Source organism: Convolutriloba macropyga, chromosome 1, assembly GCF_964194025.1.
Source record: "Convolutriloba macropyga chromosome 1, txConMacr16.3, whole genome shotgun sequence".
In the NCBI taxonomy this organism is placed as follows: Eukaryota; Metazoa; Xenacoelomorpha; order Acoela; family Convolutidae; genus Convolutriloba; species Convolutriloba macropyga.
Window position 1 is genome coordinate 19,135,932 of NC_134468.1, and position 15,015 is coordinate 19,150,946.

At 36.2% G+C, this 15,015-nt stretch overlaps 4 protein-coding genes across 4 annotated transcripts in view; 2 read left to right on the forward strand and 2 right to left on the reverse strand.

The window, feature by feature from the left end:
• Positions 1-13,744, forward strand: part of LOC142346567 (membrane-associated progesterone receptor component 1-like) — a 14,450-nt gene extending 706 nt beyond the window's left edge. The window contains exons 2-3 of the mRNA XM_075398874.1: positions 1,191-1,346; positions 13,462-13,744. Coding sequence (XP_075254989.1) covers positions 1,191-1,346; positions 13,462-13,553 — 248 coding nt within the window. The 3' untranslated portion in view covers positions 13,554-13,744. The remainder of the gene's footprint in view (positions 1-1,190; positions 1,347-13,461) is intronic.
• Positions 1-15,015, forward strand: part of LOC142336124 (proteasome subunit beta type-2-like) — a 344,687-nt gene that overhangs the window by 293,086 nt on the left and 36,586 nt on the right. The gene's annotated exons all lie outside the window — the stretch shown is intronic.
• The window catches only part of LOC142336115 (phospholipase A and acyltransferase 3-like), a 302,707-nt gene that overhangs the window by 261,061 nt on the left and 26,631 nt on the right, over positions 1-15,015 (reverse strand). The gene's annotated exons all lie outside the window — the stretch shown is intronic.
• LOC142336080 (uncharacterized) overlaps positions 1-15,015 on the reverse strand; it is a 247,727-nt gene that overhangs the window by 206,081 nt on the left and 26,631 nt on the right. The gene's annotated exons all lie outside the window — the stretch shown is intronic.

Consider the following 15,015-nt stretch of genomic DNA (forward strand, 5'->3'; position numbering starts at 1 on the left):
TGTTCGAGCACTTACCTTCGTTTTTGATTGTTGACTTGTTTTCGAACATTGGACTTTAACAGTAGCTTCGTTTGTAATATATAGTAATTAGGAACTGCTGGTAATGTTCAAGTTGAAGAGGTCATTTTGAGATTTTTGATTCCTTTATAAGTCACCCCTAATTATCTTAACTACACCGCACAACCCCCCCCCCCCACCACCTATCTACCCCCCCCCCCCCGCCCTATCTACCTACCCCCACCGCCCCGCACCCCCCCCAACGTACCCCCCACCTACCCCTACCCCCTCCCTTCACGTAGCTACCCCCCCTTAATTACCCCACCACTAACCACCTCCCCAACCTATCTGCACACCTACCCCCCCCCCCCCCCCCCACCACCTACCTTCCCCCGCGCCAACTTACCCCCACCTAACCCTACCCCCCAAACTACCCCCTCCATTCACCTAACTACCCCCACCTACCCCCTACTCCAGCACTACCCACCTCACCAACGTATCTACCCACCCACCCCACCTAGCTCCCCCCGCACCTAAAAAATTGTCGGCATTTTTAAAACTTTAATGTGGTTTGTTGGGCTACTTTTGTTTTTTTTCTCTTGTCTATTTTGATGTTCTGATTCGGGCCAGGTTAGGTTAGAGATTATAATGCACTACGATTAGAGTCGTTTCCGGTATTTTACCGGCTATGTTTTTTATGCCAAATTTTTGCTTGACCGTTTCGACTTTTCGAGTGAGTTTTACGTCCTTGACTTTTTGCGTTTTGCGTGATCTAAAATTCCCCTCTCAATCACAATTTCAAGCAGCTGAATTCACTTGGCAGCAATTTAATACTAAAAGTCAAATGAAAAGTGCGCCGGAACTGGTGTCATTTTTTACTTTAAATCTTAATAGTGGTATATGTTAACCTCTATTGTGGTTATTTGAAGCCCACTATTGAACTGCTTAGTCCCATTTAGGCTCCCCCTCCCCCCCCCCCCCCCGACTGAAGCAGGCTGCAATTGATTAGAGCTCCCACTAGTCGTCCGAGAGCAATTCTTCCGACGTTTAGTCGGTTATCTTTAAGTGACAATATAGCGTAGTTGCAATTTTTACAATTAGACTTCGGCAAACATGCTTTGCCTGAAAATGTAGGTAAATAAAAAGTGCGAACTCACTGAAATTCTTGCAAGTAATTGATATTATGAATTAAGGTGGACCCTATCACTGCTTTGCTGGAAAGGACGCCTCTAGGGGTCTAGCCACGATGTCGCTGGAGCCATCGTCAATCAAGGACGAGTACGACGATTTGTCCGACCTCAATAGCTCTGAGAGGGACCAACTAAGGGAATGGGAAAACCAGATGAAAGGTAGGGAGGGTGTTTTCTCTTGTATAAATTTTAATGAATGGGGACAAACAAGACTTGTCTTCAAAAAGACCGATCAACTTACTATCAGCAGTGTCAAAATTGCTAGAGAAACTAATATTCGACAAGTTAACGACAATCATGTACACAACATTAGCATCAGCGCAACGCGTTTTCAGGCCCAAATTGAATACCTGCATGATGTCTTCAGTTACTTAGACTAGCCGAATTGTCTTTACCTCAGTACATTATATGCAGGTTTTCAGAAAGCCTTCGACAAAGTGTCACATGAACTTCCTGGAAAAAAATGCCCAGCGCTGGAATTGGGGGAAATTGTTTGAAGCTACTATGAAGCTACCTCTCAGGTAGAAAACAAACAATAAGAATAAATAAAAGCGTTTCAGATGAGTTAGGTGTCTTATGGGACGTTTCTTCGACCGCTTTTCTTTATCGGTATACCGTCCCATATTTCAAAATCATTGGGGTACGCGGACTATTAGAAAATCTTTGGCACCGACCCCGTGGCACTTAACATTGGTGTTAGAAAACTGTGGCGGTGGCGTGAAGATAACCTTGTCCATGAGTCTTGCGAAGAGCAAACTGCTCTGCATGAAAGGTGCCACGCAAACTGAAAAAATTGAATTACCAAACTTTAGAGAACAAAGGTAATGGAATATCTGGGTCTCCTTGTAACCGAGACATCTTGGACTGTGTATGCCAATGGAAGCTGTCCTGGATCTGTCAAGTAACAATGTCAGCCCACACAAAGATACACTATCAATTTAGACATAATTTTGATGTCATTGTAATTTTGATGTCATTTTATGTTGTCTGGTTTGCAAAAATACTAAAAGAGAAAGTGGACATTGACTGGCAATTCAATGTACTATTATTTTCTATTATTTTTTGATCTTTATCACAAAATCAGATTCAGGTCTCTTTGCATATTGTTCTTCAGAATCGGACCCATTCACCTGGCGGATTTTTTGTTGCTGTAACAATTGCAGAGACGTTAAGAAACTGAATTCAACTAAACTGAACAATGGTTTGAGTCTTCAATAATTGAGTCTAGCTAACCCTTGGATATCTTATTTGAATATTTTTTTATTGATAGCCGCACAGCGATAGCTGGGGCTATTATTGGCTTTCTTTTGGTTTTTTATTTCGTCGTCAAGATTATTGTTACGACCATATGACGTCACAACCACTTCAAATCTGCTTTTTGTTTATTCGTTCAAGCAATTTCAACTGAAGTGCGTGCATGACGTAATTTTTCGCTCTTGGAGCGAGTTTTTTATTCATTTGCATGATTAAATTTTTGGTCACACTTGACTTACCTCACTCTCAAAAATGACCTCCTGACTTTGAAATTGACTTTTGTTTACTTTAATTCAAAGAGAAGGTGAAATGGGTGCGTGTCACTCTAAGTGAAGGTTATTTTTGAGAGCAGCGAATAAAGGCAGCAAAAATTTGTACAGATTTTAAATCAAAATATAACATATCAGCCTTCATTAAAAAACGAATTTTTTCGCCTGTCTGTCTGTTTTTTTTTCTAGACTTTATTAATAACCGCAGTCGGCCTCTCAATGGCTCATTTAGGTACTCTCCGTTTTTTAATTTGCTTTACCTTTTGATCTGGTTTTTCGTTTTACATATGTCATGATTCTCACGTTTGACTCGTGACTTACTTCACTCGCTGTTTGAATTGAATCCTTTCACTCATTGAATCACGCAATATAGTGAATACAGTCAATGTCAACATAGCAAAATAAAAAAAAACGGGATAAACCGATAAAGCCCGGTCAAGAAGTCATTGTGCTTTGTTACCAAAGTTCAATAAAGTCCTTGTTAGCTGACATTATTATTAAGTTTTTCAGTATAGGAGTTTAAATAAGCAGAGTTTTAGAATCCAACTGAAAATGCGCACCGAATTCGAACGCTTTTTGAAACGTAGGAAAAAATTCTGTCAGCAACTATCTCATCTTTTTAGGTTTCAATCCCGATGTACGTCAACGGCGGCTATTTTTTGGCAATTTGCGGCTATGATAGTAAATATTCTTAATGGAATTCGATTAGAGTAGTCGCGAACAAGATTATTATAAACTTTGTTACTTGAAAGAAATGACTTTCGAAATTTATAAATTTTTAAGCTGTGCATTTGTTTTCGGCCCCAAAGGTCTTCGTGACTAATCATCAAAATTTCTTTTGTCCGGCAATCTGCTATGCTTAAATCGTTTTTCAAAATTAAATTGGAAACCGAGGAATATTAAAAAGTCCAATTGTATGAAAAACAATTGGGCGTGTGTTTGGTGGTGTTATTTTTTAGATAAATTTTAATCTCTTGTGCGCCTGGTACATATAATGGGCAAAATTACTTCGAATTGGTGAAACATATATTTGCGCTTAAAAATAACGAGTTGTCGTTTGAACCTTCTATGAGGCAGGAAAGAAAGTAATATTTTTATGAACACCTCCGTTTACTCACTCGTATCAACACTTTTTTTACAAACACTCAACTGACTCTGAAAAAAAATTTCACTTTTGGTAAAAAAAGTTATATTGAATTGAGTAATTGATTGATCTTGAACGAAATTTGAAGCAATTATTGTTAAGGTGTGTGCTTTTTTTGTATGCAAAATGTTTGATTGACTGTTTGTGCGCTTTTGTTCTGAAATGTTCTTTCAATTTCACTTCGATAGCACGCTTGACTTCTTGATTTTTACGTGATCTAGGTAGTTCTTACTCAGAAATTAGGTTGGTTGCTAAATTAAAAGCAAATCTAGGATGGCATATTTGATTGCCGAGTAGTTAATGCGGCAGTGTAACAAACGTGATCGAACCCATTCCTAGTCGGAAATTTTTTCACTCCTCGAATTCGAACTAGGTTACACCCCTCTGATTTATATTTCCTCGCCTGTCTTTTTTAGAGCAATTTTACCGCTTTTAGTGGACTTCCGTTTTTAGTTTTAGCTCATTCTTTATTCTGTACTGTTTTGAAGCAGCATGTCTACGAAAACGATCTTTGTTAACAATTTTTCAATGCAAGTGTCGAAATATGAATCTGTTGTTTATTCCGACAACTTCAAGTGTGTTGCAACGAACAGAGAAAACACGTATCACGACAAATCAAATTGGGAATCTGCGCCGAACAATGAAGTTAAACGTAAATCAGTGCTATCTCTCACAAATTGAAAATGAAGACAAACCCAACATAACTTTGAACAATGAACTTTTACCTTACCAAAGCACACAGAGAGATCATTACATTTTCACTCGAAATAAGGTGGTGACATAAATGAAAAAGGTGCTCTATGGCATTAAAGCATTTTATTTCTTAAAGTGAAACATATCGGCGTCTGCAAAACTAAATGCCAACTTTAATGCGCACGCAGAATACAATCTAATTGTTACATTTGCAACTCAAGCTTGATTTGCTAACAAAATAGAAAATGGATAAAATCAACCTGAGACCTCTCTCACTATATGTAGAGCTCCATCGTGTTTTTTAATAGCTGCAAAGCGGTTGCTGAGGCTATTATTGGCCTTTTCTTGGTTTTTTTCGTCAATCGGATTTTTGACGACCATATGACATCACAATCAATTAAAATCTGCTTTTTAGTTCGTGCAATATCAACTGAAGTGCGTGCGTGACGTCATTTTTGCTCTTAGTGGAGCGAGTTTTTTTCATTCGCGTGATTAAATTTTTGGTCACACTTGTCTTACATCACTCTCAAAAAAGACTTTCTCACTTTGAAATTGACTTTTGTTTACTTTAATTCAAAGATATAAGGTCGAATGGGTGCGTGTCTTTCTAAGTGAAGGTTATTTTTGAGAGAAGTGAATAGAGGCAGCAAAAATTTGTACATATTTTTATCAAAATATAAAATATCAGCCTTCAATGAAAAACAAATTTTTTCGTCAGTCTTTTTTACTGTTTTTTAGACTGCAAATCTACAAAGCTATTGCGTCTATTTTCTTGCAATCTGCCTGCTATTCTGGCAATGTGCAATTTTAACTGAATTGAGTGGGTAACCTTATTTGTCACTCCTAATGGAGAGTATTTGTTGGTTCATTTGTGTGATGAAATTTTTGTTAACACATGATTAACCTCAACCTGAAAATTGACTTCCTGACTCTAAAATTGACTTTTCTTAACTTGAATTCAAAGAATTGTGGCCAAGTGAGTGCGTGTCATTCTAATTGTCGGATATTTGAGGGCAGCTAATAGAAGCAGCAATAAGTTAAGCTTGTTCCTAATCAAAATTTCACATCTCATCATTAAAAAAAATTTTGCTTGCTATTACAATCGTTTTGAAACTGCAGATCTACATCTATTACATCTATTTTCTGTAATCTGCCAGCTATGTTCTTCGGATTGCTTCTCACATAGAAAAATATATCAGTATACCAATCAGCAGAAACTAAAAGAGTGGTGATCAACCAAATACGAGACAATGTGAGCTAATAAATAATAACCAAACAACAAAAACCAGATGAAAGTACCTGGAGACGTTCCAGCCAACTGCTAATTGTTAGATGTAAAAGCTCAAATACGACAGTAGAAAGCTTAAACAAGAAATGTTTAACTGAATTCTACTCAAATTACTTCAGGCAGTACTCTAGTCATTATTCTGAACCAAGCTCTTGTACTTTGATCATTTTGTACAATTGCAATTGTTTACAGAAAGGCAAATCAGCCAATCAATGATAAAGACTGAAGCCTAATTTACTTCTAATATACCAATTGTTGCAAATTGATTACAATTGTTTGGCGTAGGTTTACTTAACTGAAATTTCCAAACTTTTCCAAACATCAAATCCAATTTCCGTTTTGAGAGTTAGATCTGTTGCTCAAGTACGATCGATTCTAAGATCGATCGTATATCCAGTAGCCGAGGAGTTAATGCTGCCGTGAGATAACAAGCGTGATTATGCCACCCTGGTGGAAAGTTTTTTGGCTCCCAAAAGTTTAACTGGGCTACACTCCCTCGATTTGATTTTCCCCTCCTATCGCAGTGATATGAAACGAATTTGAACTTTTATAAAAATCATTCACAAATAACGTGTTCTTTAGTGACTGATAGTGCTGTTTCTATAATAACCTAATGTTGCCATATTTTCTATCATATGACATTTTGGTAAGTTTTTTTTTCTTTTGAATAGCCGCGATGCGATAGAGGCTATTATTGGGGAAATCGGGGTTTTATTCTTCTTGGAATTGACTTTTTCAATGATTTCAATGACTTCTACTGCTTTGCACTTGCAATTGTTGTGCGTGACGCCTTTTCTGCTTTTATGTCATTTGCGTGACTTACCTCATCAAATAAATGACTTTTGAACTCACTTATAGAACTCTAAATTTTATGAACATTTACTAGTTAATGATCAATATTGTGCATCTAAGTAGTGCCAAATTTAGAATCCAAATGAAAATGCGCACCGAACTGGAACGCTTTTCGAAACGTAGGAAAAATTTCAAAAATTTTGTCAGCTATCTCTTCTTTTTTGGTTTTGATCCCGTTGTACGTCAACGGCGGCTATTTTTCGGCAATTTGCGGCTATGATAATGATGATGATTAATGGAAATCAATTAAAGGAGTTGAGAATAAGGTTTTTATAAAGCTTTGTTACTTGAAAGAAATGGCTTTCGAAATTTGAAGATTATAAATTTTTAAGCTGTGCATTTGTTTTCGGCCCCAAAGGTCTTCTTGACTAATCATCAAAATTTCTTTTGTCCGGTATGCTTAAATCGTTTTTCAAAATTAAATTGGAAACCGAGGAATATTAAAAAGTCTTTATGAAAAACAGTTGGGCGTGTGTTTGGTGGTGTTGTTTTTTAGATAAATTTTAATCTCTTGTGCGCCTCGTACATATAATGGGCAAAATTACTTCGAATTGGTGAAACATATATTTGCGCTTAAAAAATAACGAAGTGTCGTTTAAACCTTCTATGAGGCAGGAAAGAAAGTAATATTTTTATGAACACCTTCGTTTACTCACTCGTATCAACACTTTTTTTACAAACACTCAACTGACTCTGAAAAAAATTTCACTTTTGGTAAAAAAAAAGTTATATTGAATTGAGTAATTGATTGATCTTGAACGAAATTTGAAGCAATTATTGTTAAGGTGTGTGCTTTTTTGTATGCAAAATGTTTGATTGACTGTTTGTGCGCTTTTGTTCTGAAATGTTCTTTCAATTTCACTTCGATAGCACGCTTGACTTCTTGATTTTTACGTGATCTAGGTAGTTCTTACTCAGAAATTAGGTTGGTTGCTAAATTAAAAGCAAATCTAGGATGGCTTATCTGATTGCCGATTAGTTAATGCGGCAGTGTAACAAACGTGATCGAACCCATTCCTAGTCGGAAATTTTTTCACTCCTCGAATTTGAACTAGGTTACACCCCTCTGATTTATATTTCCTCGCCTGTCTTTTTTAGAGCAATTTTACCGCTTTTAGTGGACTTCCGTTTTTAGTTTTAGCTCATTCTTTATTCTGTACTGTTTTGAAGCAGCATGTCTACGAAAACGATCTTTGTTAACAATTTTTCAATGCAAGTGTCGAAATATGAATCTGTTGTTTATTCCGACAACTTCAAGTGTGTTGCAACGAACAGAGAAAACACGTATCACGACAAATCAAATTGGGAATCTGCGCCGAACAATGAAGTTAAACGTAAATCAGTGCTATCTCTCACAAATCGAAAATGAAGACAAACCCAACATAACTTTGAACAATGAACTTTTACCTTACCAAAGCACACAGAGAGATCATTACATTTTCACTCGAAATAAGGTGATGACATAAATGAAAAAGGTGCTCTATGGCATTAAAGCATTTTATTTCTTAAAGTGAAACATATCGGCGTCTGCAAAACTAAATGCCAACTTTAATGCGCACGCAGAATACGTTCTAATTGTTACATTTGCAACTCAAGCTTAATTTGCCAACAAAATAGAAAATGGATAAAATCAACCTGAGACCTCTCTCACTTTATGTAGAGCTCCATCGTGTTTTTAATAGCTGCACAGTGGTTGGTGAGGCTATTATTGGCCTTCTCTTTGTTTTTTTTGTCAATCGGATTTTTGACCACCATATGACATCACAATCACCTCAAATCTGCTTTTTGTTCATTCGTTCATGCAATATAATTTGAAGTGCGTGCGTGACGTCATTTTTGTTTTTAATGGAGCGAGTTTTTTTTATTCATTCGCGTGATTAAATTTTTGGTCACTTGACTTACCTCACTCTCAAAAACGACTTCCTCACTTTGAAATTGACTTTCGTTCACTTTAATTCAGAGATAAGGTCGAATGGGTGCGTGTCTTTCTAAGTGAAGGTTATTTTTGAGAGCAGAGAATAGAGGCAGCAAAATTTTGTACAGATTTTTAATCAAAATATGTATCAGCCTTCAATGAAAAACAATTTTTTTCTTCTGTCTTTTTTTTTCTGTTTTTTTTTAGACTTCAATTCTACGAAGCTATTGCGGCTATCTTCTTGCAATCTGCCTGCTATTATGGCAATCTGCAATATTAACTAAATTGAGTAGGTGAAGTTATTTGTCACTCCTAATGGAGAGTGTTTGTTGGTCATTTGTGTGATGAAATTTTTGTTAACACGTGATTAACTTCAACCTGAAAAATGACTTCCTGACCCTGAAATTGACTTTTCTTAACTTGAATTCAAAGAGTTATAGCCAAGTGAGTGCGTGCAATTCTAATTCTTGGATTTTTAAGGGCAGCTAATAGAAGCAGCAATAAGTTAAACTTGTTTCTCATCAAAATATAACATCTCAGCATTTAATAAAAAAATTTTTGCTTCCTTTTACAATCGTTTTGAAACTGCAGATGTACATCTGTTACATCTATTTTCTGGCAATCTGCCAGCTATGTTTTTCGAACTGCTTCTCACATAGAAAAATATAATACCAGTATACAATCAGCAGAAACTAAAATAAAAGAGTAGTGATCAACCAAATACGAGACAATGTGAGCTAATAAATTATAACCAAACAACAAAAACCAGATGAAAGTACCTGGAGACGTTCCAGCCAACTGCTAATTGTTAGATGTAAAAGCTCAAATACGACAGTAGAAAGCTTAAACAAGAAATGTTTAACTGAATTCTACTCAAATTACTTCAGGCAGTACTCTAGTCATTATTCTGAACCAAGCTCTTGTACTTTGATCATTTTGTACAATTGCAATTGTTTACAGAAAGGCAAATCAGCCAATCAATGATAAAGACTGAAGCCTAATTTACTTCTAATATAGCAATTGTTGCAAATTGATTACAATTGTTTGGCGTAGGTTTACTTAACTGAAATTTCCAAACTTTTCCAAACATCAAATCCAATTTCCGTTTTGAGAGTTAGATCTGTTGCTCAAGTACGATCGATTCTAAGATCGATCGTATATCCAGTAGCCGAGGAGTTAATGCTGCCGTGAGATAACAAGCGTGATTATGCCACCCTGGTGGAAAGTTTTTTGGCTCCCAAAAGTTTAACTGGGCTACACTCCCTCGATTTGATTTTCCCCTCCTATCGCAGTGATATGAAGCGAATTTGAACTTTTATAAATATCAATCACTAATAACGTGTTCTTTAGTGACTAATAGTGCTCTTTCTATAATAAACTACTATTACCATATTTTCAATCATATGACTTTTTGGTAAATTTTTTTCTTTTGAATAGCCGCGAAGCGATAGCGACTATTTTTGGAGAAATTATGGTTTTTTCTTCTTGGAATTGACTTATTCAATGAGTTCAATGACTTCTACTGCTTTGCACTTGCAATTTGTGTGCGTGACGCCTTTTCTGCTTGTAGGTCATTTGCGTGACTTACGTCACTAAACAAAAGACTTCTGAACTCACTTATGGAACTTTAAATTTTATGAACATTTACTAGTTAATGATCAATAGTGTGCATCTAAGTAGTGCCAAATTTATATGCCCTAATTCTTCAGTATTAGTGTTAAGTTTTTGATTTAGAATATCGATTTTGAAAAAGCTCTTTTCAGGCTTTTTCCTTATAGACCGGATGTTTCATAAAATTGACAGTCGTATATAACCCAAAAAGTGTAGTGGTCTATTAAAGGACTGGTGGTCGATCTGTCTATCTTTTTTCTTTAGTTTTTTCATTTCATGGAAGGCCACAAACGTCTATCGCGGCTATTTTCCTGCAATCTGTCGGCTATGTTTTGGACTGCTGTGCAAAAATGTGCTCGTCCAAGTGGAGTAACACGCGGCTTTTATTTGCTCTCAAACAGAATTTTCAACAATTTCCTGACTGATTCAATTTACAACTTTGTAGGTTGGAAAACAACCAAAACTGCCGAGGAGGCATGAGTTCATGATTCGAAGAGTTATTTTTGGTGGATTGGACCGCCACTGTTTATCTTTCCCCCAGTTAGTAATAACTTAGCTTGAGATATATACTGTCAAAACTAACGCCTCGATAGTTGTTTGAGAGCAATTCGTCCAAATATAGATTTTTATGTAAATAGTTTTTGAAAATGTAGCATGTTCAATTTTTACTGTCTGATTTATTGAAAACAGAAAACTTTTCGTTTGTCGCTTTATATTGAGCTGTTTGTAAAACAAATGTGACTTAACTGAAATAAATGCTTTTAGTTTAATCTAGCTGTTTGGAGTATTGAGGTTTTGGTGTGTTATGAAAAACTGTGGTGTATTTTCGCTCCAAAAACTTGAGCCAGATCTTAGGTACAATTAGATGTGCTTTCTTGTGTTAATTAAAAATTTTGCAGATTGAAGAAACGTTTGCTTTGGCGTTGTTATCGGATCGTTTTCGAGATTTTTTTCATGTAAAATTTTCTTTCGCATCATTTTGAATTAGCATCAATACCAGAAGTTATTAAATCAGTTCGTTTTCCTACATTTAACACTCATAATTTAGCTTGAGAAGTTTGGTTTGCTGCGAAATATTTATTGCTTCCACGATGTATTCGAGTTTAGCTACAAAATTAGCGGACCTCAATTTTCAAGCTTAAATTGTTTTTCTCGGATGAAGGTTGATGCTTTTATTTCGAATCGACAAATTAGATTTTTTTTAGTTTTGCTTTTTTGCTGATTGTTTAAATTGATCAAATAAGGAGGTACATTTTTAATTGCTCTCACACAAAGTGGTAAAAGATAATTAGGTCCCGGTGGTCTTAATCTATGTGACTTTTCGCTTGATTGATTTTTTGGACCAAACCAGTTGACGGCGTTTCGCTAAAGCTGCTGATGAGGCAGAAATGATGGTGCGAAGGGCAATTGAAAGGTCGAAAGCACGCATCTTCTGTTTTTTTTTCAACTCCCCTCCTCCCCTAACGCAGTGAGGTTAGCTTTTCCAAGTTAAAACGGCTAGCTACAACACAACCATTGCCAGTCATATGAGAAGATTTCGTTCTTTTCTGTTTTTTTAAGCATTGATGTCCTTGAATTCCACTGAAAATTAGTCAAATTTTTGTTTTTCTGGAGGGAATTCACTAGGGAAACTGTTCACTATTTAAAGTGGAAGCCACTGTGCGATTACTGAGTTTTTAATTGCTCTCAAACGAAGTTTGTAGCAATTATATTAGTCCGGTCGGTCTTTTTTATGCGATTTTTCGCTTGACCGATTTTTCGTCTGACGCTTTTGACTTTTCGTCCTCAAAAACGGGATAAACAGGTAGCGCCCAGCGGGCATTAAGTGCTCTTAGAGCCTTTCAGCTCTGTTTCAGCTCAAACTGTTTTGGAGACGTATACTTATACTTATTGTGTGAAGGTCGATTCTTTGAGGTTGAAAACACCCCAACTGTTGACCCCCCCTTCTATTGCCCCCCACCCCCCCCCACCGCGTTAATGCCCCCCCACACCCCAGTGATGCCCCCCAATAATCCCCAGTGACCCCAACCCCCCCCCCCCCCCGTGGCTAGCTACTGACGAACAACCGCTTGCTAAAAACAACGCAACTTTTTTTTTTACTAATTTGCAATTTTTTTCAAGCTTTTTGAAAATTTTTGACATTTTTTGATTTTTATTAGCCCTAGGTGTCAAAGAACCTCCTCTAGGGTTCGATAATAGGTTACTGCATTGTTTCTAGTTGTAATGGAATGGTTTCAACATTTTAATATCACGAATTTCAGCAATTTTTTGACAAAACGTGCAATTTTTTCAAATTTTTTTGACATTTTTTTCCTTATTCAGATCTTTCCAGACCCAGGGGCCAGGAAACATCCTGAGGGGTTCGATAATAAGTTACTGACAAATTTTTAATGGCAATGGAATAGTTTTTCAACTTTTTAATGTTATAAATTTTAGCAATTTTTTAACATTTTTTTTCAAGTTTTTTTGAAATTTTTTGTAGTTTTTTAGAATTTATCAGCCTCAAGAGCCAAGGAACCTCCTCTAGGGTTTGAAAATATATTACTGAATAATTTCTAGATTAAATGGAATGTCTTGCAAGATTTTATCATCACAAATTTTGGCATATTTTTGATATTTTTTTTGCCATTTTTTCAATTTTTTGGCATTTATAGTCATTATTCAGATTTTTTGATCCTCAAGGGTCAGAAAACCTCTGTTAAGGTTTGATAATAAGTTACCAGAAAATTTTCTTTGGCCATGGATTAATTTTCAACTTTTTAATATCACAAGTGTTGGCAATTTTTTTTAAACAAAGCTTGCAATTTTTGTCTTTTTTTTTAGGTTTCTCTGGCCTCAAGAGACACGGAATTTCCTCTAGGTTTTGATAATAATTTATTGCATAGTTTATAGATGGAATGGAATGTTCTTCAAGATTTTGGTATCAGTAATTTATAATGTAATTTTTATTTTAATATATTAATCCTGTTTGTCCTTTATGCAATTTTTCGCTTGGCCGATTTTTCGTCTGACCCATTTGACTTTCGTCTTCAGAAGCGGGATAAAGAGGTAGTGCCCTGAGGTCACTAAACCATGGCTAGCTGTTGACGAAGCCAACCGCTCGCCGGTCGGTCGTTTGAGAGCAATTCGCCCGACGTTAGTCGGTTATGTTATTTTTGGTCGCATTTTTGATAAACTAACCTCTCCTCAAACTTATTTTTTTTGCTGCATGTTTTTAGTTCGTTGTTTGATATCCCATTTGATTTCAGAGAAGTACGAGTTCGTTGGTCGTCTGTTGAGACCAGACGAGAGTCCAAAGGAATACAGCGACACGGAAGAGTCTAGTGGAGTTCAAGAGTGACGTCATCCACAACCACCCATTCACAAATACTTTCTGATCCCCCACACTGCCATGTGTGGCCCGAATTCCATTACTGTTGACATTATCTTCGAATTTATATTTCTATGTTACAGATGCATATACATGTTGCGCTTATATAAGATATGTTTGTTGATTTATTAAATAGTTAAATTTTCAATATTCTAGTTCTACTCTTTTCAACTCCTTTCAACATACGAATATAGCGGGTAAGGTTAAATTGAGACTAGGGAGTAGAATTACATAAAATTACATAAGAGGTTCAGTAAATAACTGAGCTCGTTGTGCTTTTGGCCAGAGGTCAACCGCGCCAGAAGTAGAGAAATTCGAAGCAGTTGAGTGTAAGCATTACTACGATATACGTTCAATAATGTTTTAGACGCAATTGTATTTGCTTGAGGTCGGTACCTTACCGAGTTGAACTCTTTACTTGTTAATAGCCGCCCTCATCTTCTCAGGCGGCTATTATAGCGCTCCTATTTTTTTACAATTCAAAGAATTTGAATTGTATTGGGGCGCTGTCTTTTTTTTAAAGATCTGTTCACACATTTTCATGATTTTTGAAGTCAAATTGGAGTAGTGATTTTGGTCACGCCAAAACAGGAAATGGAGCGAAAAAGCGAGTGGTTTTGCGGCGTGATAGTTGTCACTTGAAATTTTAAGTAGAGTGAGAAAACTGTGTTTGAACAAAAATTTGCGTTCTAGCTGTTTGTTATCTTAATCACATGCGGCCATTTGGCTAGTGATTTGATTCTTTGACTGTTTTATCAATTTTTATCGGAGTTTTTTCTCAATGTTTCCACCTCCATTCAGAGTTCAACTAGGTCTAGTTTCTTGTTTAGTAGTTGAAAATTCTTTGTAGATCAGGACTTGTGCAATTTTGTGAATATATTGCTAAGGTGAGACATAAACATGATGGTGAAGAGACAAAATAGTCCCAAATAGCAAAATATTCCCATACAAAACAGTCCCAGACAAAATAGTCCCAAGAAAACAGACAAAACAGTCTGAACTAAATAGAGTCAAACATATGCGTATAAATTTACAAAGCAACCCATTAAGTTATTTATTAATAGCCGCACAGCGATAGCTGGGGCTATTATTGGCCTTCTCTTGGTTTTTTTTTTTACAATTCAAAGAATTTGAATTGTATTGGGGCGCTGTCTTTTAAGATCTGCGTCGTGAATTTTTTCGCTCTAATTTCAAAGTAGAGTGAGAAAACAGTGTTCGAACAAAAATTCGCTTTCTCGCTAGTGGTTTTTTGTTCACATGCGGCAATTTCACTTTGATTTTTACTGTTTTTTCGATTTTTTGGATCGGATTTTTTTCTAAATGGTTTTTCCAATCCATTCATAGTCCGTTTTAAGTCTAGTTTTTTTTATTCAATGAAAATTCTTTGAATTGTACGTCAGGACCTGTCCTGCTATGTTTTTTTACTTCGTCG